Below are 20305 nucleotides of genomic sequence, written 5' to 3'. Positions count from 1 at the left end.
TGAATACGGCGGAAGTGATTACAGGAACCACAAACACGTCTTAAGCGTCGGGTATTGGACACTATTTATAAACAATAATAACTGCTCTTTTTTTATTAACTCAGTACTTTTTTATTAGAAAGTAAATTCAACGATTACAAGATATAATTTATTGAACGTAAAAATTTTAAACTGGCCATGGAGCGGCGCTGATGAAACAGCTATTTACGACTACGATTGGAGTAATTTGTCCGCGCGTGTCGGCAAAGACGCCACTTGTAGACCAAGACCAAATGCTGTGTGCATTAAAAAAAAGCCTGTCGTTGTTTATTCATACCTGGCCGGCGCAAACTGGAGTCTACAATTAAGAGGTCGACGAAATGACGCATTGGCTTGTGCATCCTCTGCGGGGTTGGCTGGCGTTGTTGTCGGTCGCAAATTTTGCCACCGCTTTTCGATGCCTCAGAGACGACAATTTCTTGCAGCAAAGGGTCTTCATCACGCTCAATTGCTCCAACGGTGAGCTTGCCTGATTTTTTTTGCTCTCTGTGGAACACGTACACTCGGATGAAGCCGTATTTGTTCTTTTAAGAACACTGACTTCGCCTTGTGCCTTGCTCAAATGCGTCCCCGCAAGGTGTTCAGAGTTTGGCTTCTCCTAAATGCTGTTTCTGTGCGCAGTGAAGTGGGAGTTACAGGAATTTCGCGTTCCTCTTGACGCTGAGGTCATTGAACTGATGTCGGCGTAGCTCTCGAGCCATTGTGTAGATTCTTCTTTTTTTTTTTTTCTTCTTGAACTGTGACTGTTTAATGGTTCGAGGAGGTTGAAGAAGAGAACGCGGCGCATGGAAATCAGGTCAGACTAAGGAACCGTTTCTTTTCTTAATAGTGTTGATTCGAAAATCTTGTTTTCTCCTGCCACTGTTCGAGAGAACTAGGTTATTTCAATTTCATGTGTCCTGCAAACAGCTTACACGACTTTCGACAATGTGATAGCGTTTGCTTATCTGAGCAATCTCCAAGAGAAAGCTCCCAGAAGGAAGCAATGAAACGAGCAGACAAACAAATAAGCACACAAATTAATAACGAATGAATGAATAAATGGTTATATATAAGCAAATGCTTGCAAATTCTGACATTCGGCTGCTTCGGCATTCATGAGCTCTTACAAATTCAGACCGTTATCGTGCTACCTTATTCAAGTACGTCTTCGGTCGGTTTTATTTATCTTACCGTGATTCGACATATTTTTTCATCTATCTATATATCTATCTATCTATCTATCCATCTATCCATCTATCTATCTATCTATCTATCTATCTATCTATCTATCTATCTATCTATCTATCTATCTATCTATCTATCTATCTATCTTTCTTTCTTTCTTTCTTTCTTTCTTTCTTTCTTGTCTTGGTGTCTAACTTTTCGCATGGACTGGACAAAGTTTCGCACTGTGAACGAGTAATCCACAAAGTCTCATATATATCCTGCAGGCCTTCCAGGATGTCCAGAATTGGAGAGAACGTTCGCCTTCTGGTCGATATTCAACGGCCTGGTGTTCATGCATTGCAGCTTTTTCCTCGAAAAGCCGCCGTATGTGCACCTTACTTATATTTGCGCGCTCTCCAGCACGCGCGGCGCAATTACCATATTTTCTCGAACTTAAGCAGCCCCCTATTCGCTTTTCATAACGCTCATGATGACCAAATTCATAGAGTTGGGCTGTTAGATTCGCAGTAAATAAAACGTTGACATGCACTCTTTTTTTTTTTTTCATTTATTCTCGCTTTTGCACTTTCTGTGTGTCAACACAGCATCGGGGATGCTTAAACTTGAGCAAATACGGTATTGCAACTCAAGGGAAAGACTAATTTGGTTGGTAGAGCTACAAAACAAGACAGCTTTACAAGGCAGGCCACATGTCACTAAGCTACTGCAGTGGGTAAAAAGAAAGAAATGTAAAGAGGTAAAAAAAAATATTGAAAGAAATCTGCTTCAAAGCAGAGTTGTCTTTCGATTCGCCAGTGAGAGCTATTACCGCCAAGGGACGCCACAACTGAAGCATGCGGGTTAACCTCCCTCGCCCGCAATGCTTAATCATTTCAAGAGAGCGAATCTATGTAAAATACGGGTAGACTATGTGTGGCGGCTTGTGCCACTAAATACAGATGAATTGGTCAAATTTGTTAATCTGGTCATTCTCTATTCCTTTTATCTACATACATACATACATACATACATACATACATACATACACTGGGCATGGCAGCATCGACAGAATGCGGAGCACTAATCCGTTTGTCTTCCTTGTGCAGCTGTGTGGCCTTCTTGGGTGTTTCAACGTTGGCTGCCCGGACATCAGCGTGCTGAACCTCTCTGCGCATGTCCATCTTTCAACGCATCAAGACATCGATCAAGAAATACGCCCACCAGCATTGGAATCTTGGCATCCGTATCATCATTCTTCGGCAACACGTTCTGATTGCCAGGAACCTGGACTGCAGGGGGCATCACAGTGCACTCAAGCTATAAATGGGATTCATGCTCGTTTTGCAACCACTGGGCATGGCAGCATCGACAGAATGCGGAGCACTAATCCGTTTGTCTTCCTTGTGCAGCTGTGTGGCCTTCTTGGGTGTTTCAACGTTGGCTGCCCGGACATCAGCGTGCTGAACCTCTCTGCGCATGTCCATCTTTCAACGCATCAAGACATCGATCAAGAAATACGCCCACCAGCATTGGAATCTTGGCATCCGTATCATCATTCTTCGGCAACACGTTCTGATTGCCAGGAACCTGGACTGCAGGGGGCATCACAGTGCACTCAAGCTATAAATGGGATTCATGCTCGTTTTGCAACCACTGGGCATGGCAGCATCGACAGAATGCGGAGCACTAATCCGTTTGTCTTCCTTGTGCAGCTGTGTGGCCTTCTTGGGTGTTTCAACGTTGGCTGCCCGGACATCAGCGTGCTGAACCTCTCTGCGCATGTCCATCTTTCAACGCATCAAGACATCGATCAAGAAATACGCCCACCAGCATTGGAATCTTGGCATCCGTATCATCATTCTTCGGCAACACGTTCTGATTGCCAGGAACCTGGACTGCAGGGGGCATCACAGTGCACTCAAGCTATAAATGGGATTCATGCTCGTTTTGCAACCACTGGGCATGGCAGCATCGACAGAATGCGGAGCACTAATCCGTTTGTCTTCCTTGTGCAGCTGTGTGGCCTTCTTGGGTGTTTCAACGTTGGCTGCCCGGACATCAGCGTGCTGAACCTCTCTGCGCATGTCCATCTTTCAACGCATCAAGACATCGATCAAGAAATACGCCCACCAGCATTGGAATCTTGGCATCCGTATCATCATTCTTCGGCAACACGTTCTGATTGCCAGGAACCTGGACTGCAGGGGGCATCACAGTGCACTCAAGCTATAAATGGGATTCATGCTCGTTTTGCAACCACTGGGCATGGCAGCATCGACAGAATGCGGAGCACTAATCCGTTTGTCTTCCTTGTGCAGCTGTGTGGCCTTCTTGGGTGTTTCAACGTTGGCTGCCCGGACATCAGCGTGCTGAACCTCTCTGCGCATGTCCATCTTTCAACGCATCAAGACATCGATCAAGAAATACGCCCACCAGCATTGGAATCTTGGCATCCGTATCATCATTCTTCGGCAACACGTTCTGATTGCCAGGAACCTGGACTGCAGGGGGCATCACAGTGCACTCAAGCTATAAATGGGATTCATGCTCGTTTTGCAACCACTGGGCATGGCAGCATCGACAGAATGCGGAGCACTAATCCGTTTGTCTTCCTTGTGCAGCTGTGTGGCCTTCTTGGGTGTTTCAACGTTGGCTGCCCGGACATCAGCGTGCTGAACCTCTCTGCGCATGTCCATCTTTCAACGCATCAAGACATCGATCAAGAAATACGCCCACCAGCATTGGAATCTTGGCATCCGTATCATCATTCTTCGGCAACACGTTCTGATTGCCAGGAACCTGGACTGCAGGGGGCATCACAGTGCACTCAAGCTATAAATGGGATTCATGCTCGTTTTGCAACCACTGGGCATGGCGGCATCGACAGAATGCGGAGCACTAATCCGTTTGTCTTCCTTGTGCAGGTGAGCAAAAAGTATGGAAAATGTTTTCGTTCTAGTGACCTATTCCTGTTGGTGCTGCCGTGCCCTCGGCTTTGTTGCTTGCTACAGGTTTTCACATTGTGTCTGAGGAAATTATTATTGTTAGCCGGAGACATTGAATCGAACCCAGGCCCTGACACGACCCGAATTTTACAACAACTTAATGATATTGCAGTCGACATAAAAGATATGAAAGAAAACAGATTACTGAACATAGAGAACAAATTAGATGCCCTGTCCAGGCTTGAGAGCCGAGTAACGTCCTGCCAAGAACAGGTTAGTTGTATGAGTACAACGATTGAAAGGCTTGAAGCAAGGCTTGAGCAGCTTGAAAATTATAGTAGGAGGTCAAATCTGATCATATATGGCATCCCAGAAACTGAAGAGGAAACAAATGAATCGCTTGAAGAAACCGTTAAAAAAGATATTTTTCATGATATTTTAGGACTCGACCCTATCCCTATTGAGCGGATACATAGGATAGGTAAACCGGCAATTGACAAAACACGTCCTGTAATCTTAAAGCTTTTAGACAGTAGGCATAAAACTGTGATACTCAAGAACGGAAAGAAACTAAAAGGAAAAGATTATTCAATTGGCGAAGACTTTTCAAAGAACGTTCGTGAACTAAGAAAGAAACTATGGGATAGCGCGAAGCCGAACCGAGATAAAAAAGAAAGGGTTTCCTTGGTGTTTGATAAGTTATATATCAATAATATTCCTTACGTTTGGGACTGCGAAAAAAATGATAAAGTGAGGGTTCAAAAAAACGACGGGATCGGCGCAAGTCGGCCCGTGACGCGAAGTTGTACGCAGTTGCGAAACCGCTCACCGATAAAGTGAGTGGTTCATTTACCTCAGCTTCTTTCTTCACTAAGACAGATAGCCTGTCTTGCCATAGTAACACGGGCCAATCTAGTATAAAAAGCTTGAGAATAGTTAACATTAACGCACGCAGCGTTGCAAACAAGAAAGACTCGCTTGAACTTAAACTGCTGGAGTTCGACCCACACATATCAGTCCTGACGGAAACTTGGTTACATGAGGACTTAGCAGATGACCTGGTATTTCCTCCTCATTATAAAGTTGTTCGCAAGGACAGGACCTCAAGGGGTGGTGGCGTAGCCATTCTCTTAAAAGACTCTGTAGAATGCGACCTTGTATATGATGTTCCTGACCTTGAATGCCTTTGCATAAAAATTTCTTGCTGGGGTCATTCTTTCATCCTGTATGGTTGCTACAGGCCACCAGATGCCGCACCCGACTATCTTATTAAGCTACAACATCACATGTCTAATTTCCAAAATAAGAAAATACTGTTAATAGGTGACTTCAATCTGCCAGATGTTTGCTGGTACCGCTTACAAGGCGATGCTAAGTCTGGGAGCAATGCAGACGTTCTGTTTGATGTCATGCTTACTCATGATTTAGCTCAAATTGTAAATCAACCTACTCGTGTACAAGGTTCATCTTCCTCTATACTAGACTTAGTTTTTGCTAGCCGTCAATATTCTATGCATACTGTATCGGTCGAAACAGGCATTTCAGACCATCACCTCGTAAGCGTATCGATAGATTTAGTTAAGTCCCCTTACCACAACAAAAAAGCCAGTCACGTTGGTTGTTTCAAGGATTATTCTAGGGCTGATGATGCCGCAGTGATTGATCATATGGAAACTTGTTTATCGAGCTCCGATGATAATGACGATGTCTGCAAGCTGTGGGAGCGATTCGACGAAATGTGTCAATATTGTCTAAATGCCTTCGTTCCGAATAAACGCAAAAAAGTTCACAAACGCACACCTTGGATGACGCGGAAGATTATTCAACTGAAGCGAAAACTTAAAAGATCTAAGAAAAAAAACCACCAGTTAAGTCAGATTGAAACGCTTAAAAATAATCTTGAACGTGCGGTTCGTGAGTCAAAAGACTTCTACTTTAACACAACATTACCCAGTTTTGTTAAAAATGACCCAAGTAAATTTTGGAACTTCCTGAGTGACAGCAAGAAACATATCTCAAAAATAACAGCGGAGGGAGATACTTTGACTGATCCGATTGACATTGCACGCCATTTTAATTATTTTTTTCACAGCGTATTCTCTGAAGCAGGTGTACAAACTGTACAAAGCGCATCAAATTTTCCTGTATCGGAGGTTGACTTTGTTAGCCTCCCTGGTGTATTTGCTTTGCTTTTAGAACTGAAACCTAAAACTTCTTCTGGTCCTGATAATTTACCCAATGTATTTTTGCGACGCTATGCCGAAATAATTGCGAAGTTTCTTTTTGTGTTGTTCAAAAAATCTCTGCTGTCATCAAAACTTCCGGTTGAATGGAAGACTGCTCGAGTTGTTCCCATCTTTAAAAAAGGTGACTGCACATTACTACAAAATTACCGTCCTATTTCTTTAACTTCCGCATGCTGTAAAATGCTCGAACATATTATTGCTAAACATATTAACAAATTTCTTGAAGAACACTCCATATTAAGCGACTTTCAGCATGGGTTTAGAAAGGGCTATTCTACAATAACACAATTAGTTACAATAGTACACACCTTTGCTAAAACACTGGATATGAATGGTCAAATAGACACCATATTTATGGATTTCAGCAAAGCATTTGATAAAGTTCACCACGAAAAACTGATTCAAAAACTAAAAAACATTAATCTTCCAGACATTTTAATATCGTGGATTCAAGATTACCTCACGAATAGAGTGCAATTTGTTTCAGTCGATGGGTGCAGCTCCAGTTGTCTCCCAGTCACCTCTGGGGTGCCCCAAGGAAGCGTCTTGGGGCCTTTGCTTTTTCAGATTTACATAAATGATATTGTTAATGTGGTTACTCCAGGAACTCATATTCGCTTGTTTGCTGATGATTGTGTCATTTTCCGGCAAATTACGTGTACTAACGATCAAAACGAACTTGACCAGTGTCTTCGAAATGTTCTTGATTGGTGCAGCGAGTTTTCCATGGTTCTTAACACTGAAAAAACAGTTTCGATGCAAATAACACATAAAAAGAACCCAATTAACCACGTGTATACACTCGGATCATCAACACTAAAGCAGGTTAATAGCTACAAATATCTAGGTGTAACAATCACAAGCCGTCTTTCCTGGAACTCACATATAGATAACATATGCTCCTCTGCATTTAAAAAGCTGTGTTTTCTGAGGCATAAACTAAGAAATTCACCTTCTCACGTAAAACTTCTAACGTATAACACTTACATCAGGCCAAAGCTCGAGTATGCTTCGGTTGTTTGGGACCCATTCACTAAACTTAACATAGATAAATTAGAAAGGGTTCAAAGAAAAGCTGTTAGGTTTATCTATTCCAAATTTAAAATCACCGACTCCCCCACTGACCTCATGGCGGCTAACAATATTGAAACACTTGAAACGCGAAGAGGAAAGTATCGCCTTGAGTTTCTTCATTCTTTACTTAATCATAAGTTTGCTTTGGATCCTTCACAGTACATATCCCCTCTAACCACACGTCATACCCGACATCATCACATTCACTCATTAACACCGTATTTTGCGAAAACTGACTGTTTTAAATATTCCTTTTTTCCGCGGACAATATCCGATTGGAACCATGTTATGACATCTTAATAGTTTGCAATATTTGTCTCCTCATTTTTATGTGTATTTCTTTTCATTGTGTTCTGTATCTTTTGAGTTTTAAGAACATATGCCTGTCCTGCTTGGACCCTGAAAAAGGTCTGCAGTATGTACTAAATAAATAAATAAATAAATAAATAAATAAATAAAAATACATACATACATACATACATACATACATACATACATACATACGCACACACGTACGTACGTATGTACGTACCCGTTGTCTAGTGCTTCGTACTATACCGATATTCTGTTCTCCTGCTCCCTCGCAGTATCCTCTCCATGACCGTGTGCGCTCTGGCGCTCTACCTCGGCTACTTCGGCAACGAATTGTTCGTGCATCGATCCGTAGCCCTGCGAGGAGCGACCTGGTTCCCCATCTTTTTGAGCGGTACGTGCAGACGTGTTGCACACTTTGATTTGAGTGACTTATTCCGCCTTGTTTTTGTTGCTGGACTCGATCGTGATGATGATGTGAGAATGATAAAAAAAAACATGTAGCCCGTACAATAACGAGCGGAGCTAAATGGCGTATAAAAGGCGCCCTCTGCGAGTTTGAGAAATAGTATGCAGCGCAATAATGCTTCACAGCTGCCAGATCGTTTATTTAGCAGCCCTGCTGGTCACGTATTACCGATGATTTTCCAGTGTGTGTGTGTGTGTGTGTGTGTGTGTGTGTCAGCATGTGCGCTCGCGCCCATGCGACTGTAGGATCATATAATATCCAACCTTGCTACCGATAACGAACACGCGTCAAATGATAACGTGCTGGCGTATCACATTTTACGCCAGAAAGTCAACCTCTCTCTGTGTCTCTCTCTCTCTGTCATTCGTGTTCTTTCAGCACTCACTATGGCCTGGCTGCTGGTCGCCGCGAAGTTTATCTTGGCCTCCCGTCGGAAAGACAACGTTGAGGAGAACGAGCAGCTGTCGGAGCGGCAGGCTCTGTTCAACCTGCGGAGGCAGAGGAAAACCAGGCAGTCGTGACTGGAGGCTTACGCCTTCGTGCGGGAACCCTCGCGCTACCCGAGATATCGCCTCAACTCTTTCCCACGCGATTGACATAGCGCCCATATGTATATGCACGGCTGTTAACTACGCGCGGCGGACTGCTGCCGTTAGGCCCATTTGCGACGCGGGCAAAATGGCCGCCCGCGCGAGTCGTCGTTATATTTGTCATCGTCGCCGCCGTGATTATAAGGTCTATGCACGTATGGGGCGGCCGTATTCCTAGTCCGACACTGCCGGTGATACGTCACTCTCAGTGCGTGCCCAAATTGCTGTGCACGGCCAGTTGAAATGGGTGCGACCGTAGAGTTCCCTACAAAGGTTGCTAGGGGGAAATCTGGCGCTGCGATCGTTCCACAGCCGTGGGAATCGTGGAGGAAGGGAAGAAAAACGGGGAGGGAGGGTGACGCGATAACGTTTACGCGGGAAAGAGTCGGCCGATCACATTATCACTTCCTGGTAAGCTTTAGTGTCTTTCACAGCCACGCTAGCTGCATACGCACAGCGCACTCTTCAAAAAAGAAAGAAAAGAAAGAAGACGAAAGGGTGTGACAGCAAACGTGAGCCCGCCGTACTTCCACGTTGCAAAGGAGACAAGAAAAATGTATGCGTCGCAACATAATCCACCGAGGTTGCGAAAACATTTCTGGAGAAAACGTTCATAGAGCAGTTGGCGGAGTACCGTGAACAAGTGCCCGTCGACTAAAACCTACCGGGACCCAAGCACACTGGGCCGAGTCCGCCGAGCAGGGCTACGTGTTGGACGAACTTTTTGAGAGAGAAAAGGCGAAGGGGATGGCTCCACGGAAAGTTGGTTTGGGAAATAAGACGTAATCCTAGTTTCCTTCCTAGGTGGTGGAAATGATGGTACATGGTTTTGTTTGATATTCGTGCTTCTCTAGCTTCCTGGCGTTCTTTCAACGCCGCTGCCTTCTAAAGTTGTACCCGACCTCTAGTCACGTTTTTTTCACGTCGCGTACTTTTGAAGCGCGCTGACAGGATGCACGTCATCTGTCAGGCGGTGCGCTAAGGACACCCTCGCGCGTGATCGGCCGTTGGTATAGTACGACCCGAAGGTGCAATATTTGGGTCCTTGCGCGGTTGCCGGGGGCGTATCGTCGCAAACAACCGCAATTGATTTCCGCCGTGTTGTTACCGCCCAGTTAATCGCGGAGAGCGCGCGATACATCTCCCTTCGATCTAGTCAAAAGAGTGTGGTTGGAATTGAGCCGCAAAATGTGTATGCGTGCGTGTGCCAGGCTCTACCAAAGATATTGTCCTCATATATGCAGTGGCATCGAGATTATTTGTACGCGTCCGACGATGTAGGTACCTGCGGTAAAGTCAGGGCCATGCTCAGGGGAGAGGGAGGGTGACGCGATAAAGTTTACGCAGGAAAGAGTCGGCCGATCACATTATCACTTCCCGGTAAGGGGGTTTTCAGAGCATGGTTTCCAAATGGGACTTTCGGCCTCCCAACGCCAATAACTCAATCAGTGTTTATTCCTGTCGCAAAGTACACGAAAAAAAGAAATAAAATCCAGCCGGCCGTTTTTCTCTCGCAGAGCGCGCATATGTCTTCTATTATATATCTATACGAGTTTCCAAGACGGACGTGTACTCGCCGTTACGTGATTGGTTGCTTGACGGTGGGCACGCGCGGTCGCCGAACCAATCCCAGCTTGAGGTATGGCTACTTCACGTGTTGTGTAACAAAGCATGCCACCAGTTGATTTCTGTCGTTCAGTTTGTTGAGCTACACTTCCAGTTATCCATGTATAGATAGTATTCATGCTCATTGATTACATATCTAGTCAGCTGCGTATCCCGATCAAGGCGGCGTGTGCCCTGTGTAAGACGGGCCTCCGTCGTAATCGCCCCCCCTCAGACTATACCTTTGGTTGTACGTTCCACAGAGCCGAATGTTTAATCAAAATGCAGACAAATTATGGGGTGAACCTAGAAGGTGCGAGAAATTAGTATTGTTCTGTATGTGTAACGTATTAACACTTACGCCATTTCGGATTAGCGGTGACGTAGACGCGAGCAGACGCGTTGGTAGATGTCATCTTGTGGAGCACAGTATAACCAGATATGACACAATTAAATCTATTAGTGCAATGACCTACTACACTCTGCTTGTGACTGCTTGTCCAAAGCACTGCCAGTGACGTAGTAGTTAACTAGCAGTCCTCTCTTATTTTTTTCTTTGTCGGAAAACACATATGTAACATTGTAACGCCTTCTGGTTGGACAAAGCACACAATGACGTCACTACCAGCGTTGTTACTACCGTCCGTACTCTTCTCCAGCGACGCGGCATTTCGGGAAGGGTAATAACGATACTAAAACTATCTTTTCTCTATATTAAATACATCGGCGTCGGTTACCGTTCAGAATTAAATGCGATAACCTGCACATTGGACTCCTTTCTTCTTTTTTTCATTCTGAACCTGTATTCGTCTCGAAACCCTGACGACCTTTTGTCTAATCATGTGACGTGTCAAACATGGAAGTAAAGTTCCCTCAAAGTGAAATTTTTCCTCATACGGTACATTTATACATCCTAATGCAACCTATATATACTGCCGCCGAATTATGCCGTGGGCAAACTTTCGAAAAAAAAAAAAGAAACGTTCGGCAGCATGTTACACTCCTGTAACACGGGAAGGCGACATAACGAACCGTATAGGTCGACCTCCTCAACGACACATGCGAGCACCCAGTGCACTGCCTAAAGGTTCTTTTGTTCTCTTTCTTTCCGTTTTCCTTTCTTTCTTTCTTTCATCTCTCCATTCACATTCAGCTATTGCACCTTTGCTTGCTTACGGGAGTATGAGCCATTCCCGATGATGATATTTTTGTCTCGTTGGATTAAACGCCGCTCTTTTCGGGCATGAGTCATTGCAACGAGCCACTTAAGGCTTTCGCGTTAATAAAAAAAAAGAATAATAATAAACATTCCTCACAATAAAGGCACTTCTACGAGTACGTCGTCTGTCTTTGGGGTGCTCAAGAGACAATAAATGCACGATTTGTATATCACCATTGCGAGCAGCATTTTTAAAAATAGAACTCGAACACATGTTACTGAAGGACTGAAGCGCCAAACAGACGACACAAGAAGAGACACGGAAAGCGCTCGTCCTTGTCTCTTGTGTCGTCTGTTTGGCGCTTTCGTGCTTCAGTAACATGCGCCAACTAGCCCCCCCCCCCCCCCCCCCCCAAAAAAAAAAAAAAGAAAAATTCTGCTTGAACTCGAACATAAATTACGAATAGAGGATATGATTTGCACGCAAGCGCACGTCTGTGTACACTTGTGCGAATCTGTATACGACAGGTTATCTCGCAAGCGAAATAGTTTCCACGAAGCTTTCGTGCGTCTATAAGTCATGGGTCTGCGTTGTTCGCGAGAAACCGCTCGGTGTAGTACCAGTCGGGGACAAAAGTATTCCCAAAGTTGCGAAATGCGATACTTCGTGCAAAATTTCGACGAATTCGGTCGAGCTACAACGGTGAACTGCAATGGTGAACTACAAAGTCGAGCTACAATGGTGTGGGAGTTATAGCCCACACGCTGCGCGGCGCTCACGCCATGGTTTCGGAATCTCGCGTGTTTTTGTGGCGCGAACATGGCGTCCGCACCTGCGGCGACAACTCACGAAGGTGCACTTGCTGAAGCAACAGGTAAGAGGAACGCAGCTGTAATAAAACAGATAACATTATCGGGGTATAGCATTACGGAGTATAGTCAGATGGACTGTGGAAAGGGTTAATGATTGCTGGGAATTGGCATTCGGAAATGTGCTATATGTTTAAGGTCGGTGATCGTGTCAGGGCTTGAAGGAAACCAAATATCAGTCCGTACATTAGCGTTATAAAAAGCCTATGAAAAAAACAAATGTGTAGTGCATGGAGACATATGGAATGGACATCTTTCTATAGGTTAGGAATAGTAAGTGAATTCTAACTTACGAAAGGATACGTACAAGAGACAGCACGGTGGGTGGCAAGAATGTATTTGTATAGACAAAATACGTGAACTCTCGCTTTCTCAGAGACGAAAAATAACGAGAAAACTGGCCGGTAAGTATGCAGGCCTCATTACGGATAGAGACGGAAAATAGAACAAAGGAAAACTACAGCGTAGCGAAGATCGAGATGAAGCAGGGAATATTCTACGGTAACTCGAGGGGCAGTGCACTTAATTTTTTTGTTCAGGCTATGGGGCAGGCGGCGTGATGGGTAAGAAGGCGAAGTCATTTAAGAAGGTTCACAATTGCCCAAGAATATGATCTCTCGGCATACCATAGCACGCAAAATATATATTGCGGAGACAAATGCGGAGATGTCGTTGAAATGTCAAAATATACGCCCATAAATAGATAAAGAATGGGCTCAGTCTCCACGAAGCCTTGGGGTTCAAAGACAGTGATGAACGGGCAAACATTACCGCAGTAAACTAAGTATGATACTTTTGGAATGTTGATGGCGCAACCGGTAACGAACCAAAGCGATGTCGAATGAAAATTGCTGTTTTCAGAATGATGTATTCCACGTCCTTGATTACTACAATTCCACGTCCTTGATGGCTACAGCCATCAAGGACGTGGAATTAAAGCATTTAGGGTCTTTAACGTTACACATGAACTTTAATAGCATATGCCGAAATTAATGTGGTGGAACCAATACGTTTTGGGCGCACGTGCAACCGCCCAATTTCAACACGGTATTCACTCATAATCATCATCAGTGTTAGCACGAGCAATTTAGTTTAAACCTTTTTTGCCCATGTCGGATTATCACGAACCTTAATGTACCAACTTTTACACGAAGTGTACTCGCGTGCTTTAATAAATACAGGCGAACAAAACTAGAAACCTTGAGCCGTCTGCTTGCTTTGCAATCACCGTAGTGCGCCTTCGGTTCTTCTTCTTTTTTTTTTCCGCAAACACATATTCGGTAGTAGAGAAGTAGTTTCCACAACCAATCAAAGAACAAATGCCTACACACGTCCTCTCCTATATGAAAAATAATGTACAAATCCAGTGTACAAACAAGCTCGCAGATAAGCGATAGCTGACCACGTGTTCAGTTTGACTAAACCTTCGCGTTTTTTTTTTTTTTTTTTTTTTTTTTTTGTAGGGTTAGACTACAAAATGACGTTCATACCGAAGCAGGATTTTACTACTCGCTGGTAAAGCGATATTCGTCCGTCAGCCCTATAATTCACTCGTGTGTCTACGCGGTGATGGGGGAATAATCGTCCCAACAATTTCGAAGATCGTGCCAGTGAAAAAAAGTACCTCGAGTACACGCTTTCGAAGGCGCTAGAGATGTCTTGGTTAAAATACTTTGTGAATATGTACCCCTAAAAAAAAAAGTTAACAAAAGTTATGGCAGCGGTGGGATTCGAACCCACGCCTTTATCAGACTGGTGCCTAAAACCAGCGCCTTAGACCGCTCGGCCACGCTACCGCGGGTACTCGGCGCCTACCAGATGAGACGGTATCGAGCTGACGGAATTATTTCATTGAAGTAATTCAAATAATTAATTTTCTCATTGTTATACGTCACTCGCCGGTCATATAAGTTTGCACAGAAAGAGGCAGCGACTCACGACTGCCCAATGACTACTGCTAAATGTAAGCAGTGGCACGGGAAACTTCACAAACGTAATGCGTTGCTCGACGGTCGAACCGGTCGTCGTCTGCTACGAAACCTAGCACGCAATTTTCATGTCGCAAACGGAGCACCTCGCGTTCGCCCCTTCTGAACCATAGATTTTGCAACTCCCTATATCCAACCGTATCGTTGTTACACTGAAATTCCAATGCAGAAACATTAAAATGTGTATGTACAATAAAGTGAGAATGCGCCTCAAAAGGAGATAATGATTGCGGAGGAGAGTTCTTTTTTTCTTTTTGCAATCCGTTAGGGAGCACAGCTCAGCACCTAAAACCGGATTGGGGGGGGGGGGGGGGAGACTATAAAGAAAACACGCCTAGTCGAATTTACGAGCTCCTTATTCACAATGTAGAAAATTTGCGAGGGTCATATCTATCGCACAAGTGCATTAACTACTTTCGTTTGACACACTTTATTACTATAATTGTCAAATCAAACAGGGAAGTTTTCTTCTTGTTTACACGTCTTTATTCGAGAGTTCCAGCTATGATGCAAGAATGCCAATTAAATGGCACAGTTGCTTTTTTTGCTGCAAATGAGAAGATTTACGACACACAGCCACAAGATCAGTTCTTTTACCAACATACTGCATGTGTAACGAACAACCCATAACAAAAGCACAAACTTCAGAAGCATCTGAAGCATATCTCCCGCTAAGCTATCAACTGAAGTCTCCTGTAGCACACCGCTTGTTGGCACCATTTCTGCACGTCACAGCTTTTGTACTCCACGAGAATGAAGGACCTTTGAAGTGATAAGCAAAGCAACATTTTGCCGACACCCCTGCACACGATGTATCAAATGAACCACATCTGATATGTCATAATGAAAGCAGATGGAAAAGACAGATAAACAAAGACATGTGGTTGCTTTTATTACAAACAAAAACAATCTTCCTTGACTGTTATACCCCTGATGCAAAGTTGAGGTAGGCACACAAAGTGATGACGGGCTCGTAAACACTTCATACACACCCTGTGGACGGAAAGCATGTTGGTGAGCCAAAAGTTTCATTTTGGTTCAGAGTCCTTCCGATCTCATTGCCTCAAATAAATGAATCATGACAGAACAAAAGAAGTACATTTCAAATGTCCCCGACTGTAAAGATAGTTCACTTCTTGAACAGTGCTTGGAGCACATTTGCTCGGAGCACTTTTGGAACAACTCGTATGGTGAGGGAAACCCTTGTCTCCCTCTGTAGCACTGTGCCCTGTTTCACGGAACAGGCATCGATGTTCTTGATGGAATCGTCGATGATGTCTTTTGTCCTGCCCTCAATGCCATGGAGGTAATCGGTGTACATGGCACCGCTCGTTATCAAGAGACTCCGCCGCTCCAGCAGAAGCGAGCCTATGTGGGAATTCGTCTCCGTGTCCTGCGTAGGCATTGTAAGCTTGTATCACACACACTCTCACACACCTGTGCATGATTAAAGGCACCTTGAACTGTCGCCTAGAGAAAGTATGGAATGTATCGACTGACCATCGGCCAGAACGTGTTGCAAGACATTAGCAGAAATGGAAAGACCGTGATTTATAATGATAAAATCAAGCATACTATTTGCGATTTCAGTAGGAATTGTAATTTACAATTGGCATGGAAAGTTGCGAAACCTGGTATGTGGCACGAAGTGGCATTGAAACCTTAGTACTTGAGATGTGTGCAATCAGATTACCATACGCAAGTCTGCTGTTATTAAGTGCACCATACTTGTAGTTTAAAATCGGAGTCTTTACATTACATAGAAATTTGCGATTTGATCTATGCACATTACGACTAAAGAAAAGCAGCAACGAGTGAAATGGCAACGCTGCGATGTCTCTCAATGCATGGGAGCCCATAGGACGAGTGCACGAGTGCGCAAGCGAGTACTCAGAGTTCTGTGGTCTTGCTGTGAGATAAAAAGTGCCTTCAACTAGTGCAGTGAATGGGTGCCAGGACTACATGAATAGCACTGCTGGCACATCCTATCACTTCCCACCAACGCTGGCGTGCAATCGCTATTGCACTCACATACCACCGTTTCCAGCAAGTTTACAGCAAATGACTTCATGCTCACGATCACAACTGCAGATAGAAAAATTCATATTAAAAAGAATTTACTGCGCCATTTTTTTTCGTTACTATTGAAGGGTTGGACTGTCTGACTGATAAGCTTTCCACTGCAAAAGCAAAGAGAAAAGGAACGGGTAGCACAAAAATTGGTTCTCAGTTGTCCAAATATTTTCAGATTAAAAGTTGTGAAATGCACTTTGTGTGAGCAGCAGAGTAATTGGCAATCAAATATTCTGCCAGTGCAAAGCCTTGCAGTGTCACCATTCCGTTGCAATGAAATCGTCTTTAGAGGCATCAAAAATGTGCGTTTCAGACCTATTGTGAACAAAACAGGCAAGTAAGGCGCATGAACGTGGCATTAAACTGAGCCCACCGCGAAATGTTACTTCTGTGCAAAATCCAAGCCAGTGGCTTAACTGTAACTTAACTAACCAGCCAGTCGCTTAACTGTGAAAGTCATGTTTAGCTGGTGCTCTTATTTAAACAACAGTCAATGCAAATTAGAGATACAAGCTAGTTTCCATGCCAGTAATACACCTTCATTTAAGACACCACAGAACACAACAGAACTACGAGTGATTCCGCCTTATCAAGGCATGCATACTATACTGTCCAATACAGAGCCTAATGTGGACATTAACGGTTACATATGTGGCAAGTCTCGATACCTTTGCATCGGCAGTTACTTCGCAAGTTGTGCTTTTCCGTGGCTTGTAGAAATCGATGACGGTACTCGAATTCAAGGTGATGTTAGTCACCACTGGGTAGTACAGTGGGCCATCTTCGTGAGGCTGTGATGAGAAGACATCAAAAAGAAAAAGAAAATTATGAATCCTTCCCCAAACGAAAAATGGCTGCAAGCGAAGCTCGGGAACTGCGGCTCTCCGTTGTCGTAACACCTCGGCTTCGCACTCCCTCACGGCGAGGTCAGCACGTTGACAACGAGCCCTTTCTCGAGCGAATTCCAGGCGGCATTCATGAAACGCTGCCTCTTCTTCAGCCGAATGCACGAAGCGCAGCCTGCTCCTGTTGTTTGAACACAGCCTGCTCTCCAGCAGAACGAACCAAATGCAGCCTCCCCATCTGACTGCTGGGCCCAAACTGGAGGGCGCAAAGCGAGCAAATGTGATCACCCTTTCCCTCCTTCAGAGGGAAGGGTGCCTGTGATTGGCTCATGCCTTGCGCTGTGTCTACTTCTTCAGGCATATAATATCCCGCTTTAAAGGCTGCGTATGATGGTCCAACAGTGGCTGAATCGCTTAGCGTGGTGGTCTTGCAACGCGGAGGTCGGTGGTTCGAATCCACAGACCGACAAGCAATTCTTATTTTCACGCAGCTTGAGTTTTTTCATACAGCAACACTGACGCCGATACTAGTGAGGCAATACAAGCTTCGCTTGAAAACTGTCACTTTTGCTAGGATGTCTTGCCCATCAGAAACACACCATGTCTGAAGCTTAATTAGCTCGACTTCACCTGTGTCCAAATGATCAACATTGATAGCGTAAATAAAGTGCAATGAAAAAAATTGGAGGAAAATTTATTCTCTTTTCACTCTGTAGCCGTGACAAGCTGCTTTGCACAAAGCAACAACGTGCAGCAGCACCGGATGGCCAAAAGTCAACCAGACCATCTCCACCACAAGTATATTACGTAGACACAGCAATGGAATCACTGAAATCTTCTTTTTGTCAGTGTTGTGTAGGCCTGGATATGAACAAGGATATCAGACAGCAAAGCCTTTCCATAGAGCCACTGACCTCTCTAATAAAGAGCTGGTTCTCAGAAAACAGGCACGTTTTAACCAATCCTGAGGACGCATAGTCATGCCAGAATGAAATATAGGTACTTCAGCCGGAATGCTAAGCATTGATAAGTACTGGCGAATGTGGAAAGCAAAATGTGCAATCTATTCAGTTTTCTCACTGTCACATTTCATTCCGTGATAACTGTATGCAAAGTAACTCAGCCATGTAAGCCACAAGCTCATTAGAATATCTGCATGATCATCAGTGACCAGGAAGTGCATGTCAGCCTGCACAAGTTGAGTATTGGTGGAAAACATGCAGCAAAGAGATTGATAGGACTGAATCCGTTACAGGAATAGGTAACCATACAAGGTAGAATATCGAGGTCTTTAGGAAGCAGAAAATATTAAGGAGACATAGGCAAAATGCTACACTGATAAGCATCTATAGAGTACCTCTTTAGCTCAAGCAGGCTAGGTGACTAGGTGTCACCACCCATAGTTAAAGAGAACACCAATAAATCATCATTCTTATCAAGTATGTTCACTTTGCAGAAGCTTTGGCGTTCAAAGCTGATGGGAGTACTCCACTAACTTGTCAGCAGTGAAGACTGGCAACAAACAAAACCAGGGAAGGGATGTTCACAGGATTGCCACAGACGCATGCCATTGAGATAAAGCAGAGATAGGTAGACTGCTAGGTTATGGAAACATGTGCCTCGGGTATGCTAGGCGATTATCTGTCACCACTCGATGCAAAGCGGATGCCATTAGTGATCATCATCGTCATCAAGTTTGAAAAATGCATAATTAATTGCACACAAGCTGCAATTGCAGTCATGCGAATGAAAACATAGCCACCTGCTAGCTACAGACTACAGTAGTGCTACTGAAGACAGGAATTGTGAAAGTGGCACGACAATGGTTTGTGAAACCCACCAAGATTCCTTCACCAGGCTTGTACTCGTTGACGAGGACATGATTTGGCAACTTCTCACCAAAGACTCCCAGGCTAGCCACTTTGGCAGATATGTCCTTCAGCCACTGCATCAAGGTTGAGTGTCCATCAGCAAAAATCAATGCAATAACCGAGATGCAACTCTGCCTTATGTACCTCAATCAGAAGTGAATACTTCGCTGAGCATACAAGGAAGCTATTTAGTGCGCATGACCTCGTCAATCGTACCGTCAATTTTCACACTAGCTTGTACTATTATACTGTACTATTGTACTACTATATGAAAATTCGCATTCAATTGGAGCTGTATCCTTGCCTTTGCAGTTTCACGCTAGCGTTATTCGGATTCTAGGTTTTCTTGCACATCGTAACGTCTTGGCGTGTGCATAGCGATGGGAGGTCCTGACCACGGCTGATGACTCGCACTGACAGTTTATAATCAAGATGAAACGAATTCTCAATTTCCCCAGCATTCTGATGAAATGGGAGCGACGGAAAGATGCAGAAAGTGTCAAACGAGTTCAAAGCACCTTCTCCATCTCGCGCGCTCAGTTATTCGTTATTGCAGTTTAGCTTCGGGCAATATCAGAAAAAAGTTACTTGCGGCAGAGCTTCTGAAACCATGCCTTTGGGATGGGGCAGTCCACCTGCGAAGGTAAACCGATGTATAACGTAGACTTGTACTTAACCATGCGACCTGGAGTTCGAATTCTGTCCGCCTTAGTACCCACCCCAGTTCTGGAGCCGCCTGCGGGCGAGTTGGACCCACTTTGGCTTGGGTGCGTCGTACACTTTGTCATGGAGGTATTTCTCTTCAATTTCTGTGATGAAATTCGGAACGTAGTAGACGCTGTCAGGCAGCTGAAAACAAGAGAACACTTATACTATACCGATCGCACGGGAAAGTACTGAACATGGCTTCCTCGAACGCATGCGTTTCGGACGTTTTTTCACTAACAAAAACAACGAATGTAACGACCCTCACCGACGCGATTCGAAATTTGTCCAGATCACCGGCCAAGCCGCACATGGGCGCCGCCATGTTACCCAAGACGAATTTGCTTTTGTCTTCGCGATTGGCT

At 44.4% G+C, this 20305-nt stretch overlaps 2 protein-coding genes and 1 non-coding gene across 4 annotated transcripts; 1 reads left to right on the top strand and 2 right to left on the bottom strand.

Moving 5' to 3' along the window:
- The first annotated feature begins 176 nt into the window (after positions 1 to 176).
- Positions 177 to 11992, top strand: LOC126534920 (ergosterol biosynthetic protein 28 homolog). The gene is made up of 4 exons (XM_050182126.3): positions 177 to 498; positions 1473 to 1572; positions 8041 to 8159; positions 8613 to 11992. The coding sequence occupies exons 1-4, from the start codon at positions 360 to 362 to the stop codon at positions 8753 to 8755; spliced, it is 501 nt and encodes a 166-aa protein (XP_050038083.2). The 5' UTR covers positions 177 to 359; the 3' UTR covers positions 8756 to 11992.
- Positions 11993 to 14173: 2181 nt separating this feature from the next.
- On the bottom strand, positions 14174 to 14254 carry TRNAL-UAG (transfer RNA leucine (anticodon UAG)). Its single transcript has one exon. It is a non-coding gene; the product is annotated as a tRNA-Leu (tRNA).
- Positions 14255 to 15313: 1059 nt separating this feature from the next.
- Positions 15314 to 20302, bottom strand: LOC126533918 (alpha-ketoglutarate-dependent dioxygenase alkB homolog 6). Of its 2 annotated transcripts, XM_050181136.3 has the most exons (6): positions 20209 to 20302; positions 19955 to 20084; positions 19824 to 19870; positions 19205 to 19309; positions 17188 to 17310; positions 15314 to 15839 (listed from the first exon to the last, which is right to left on the bottom strand). In XM_050181136.3, exons 1-6 carry the CDS (start codon positions 20263 to 20265, stop codon positions 15576 to 15578), a joined length of 726 nt encoding a protein of 241 aa, XP_050037093.2. In that variant the 5' UTR covers positions 20266 to 20302; the 3' UTR covers positions 15314 to 15575. The 2 variants fall into 2 exon arrangements, with proteins under 2 accessions (XP_050037093.2, XP_054928462.2); XM_055072487.2 differs by lacking the exon at positions 19824 to 19870 and having other exon boundaries at positions 19913 to 20084; positions 20209 to 20292.
- Between the last annotated feature and the right edge of the window lie 3 nt (positions 20303 to 20305).

Source organism: Dermacentor andersoni, chromosome 7 (assembly GCF_023375885.2).
Source record: "Dermacentor andersoni chromosome 7, qqDerAnde1_hic_scaffold, whole genome shotgun sequence".
Classification (NCBI taxonomy): Eukaryota; Metazoa; Arthropoda; class Arachnida; order Ixodida; family Ixodidae; genus Dermacentor; species Dermacentor andersoni.
Note: the sequence above shows the minus strand (reverse complement) of the source record. Positions and strands in the feature narration are given on the sequence as shown.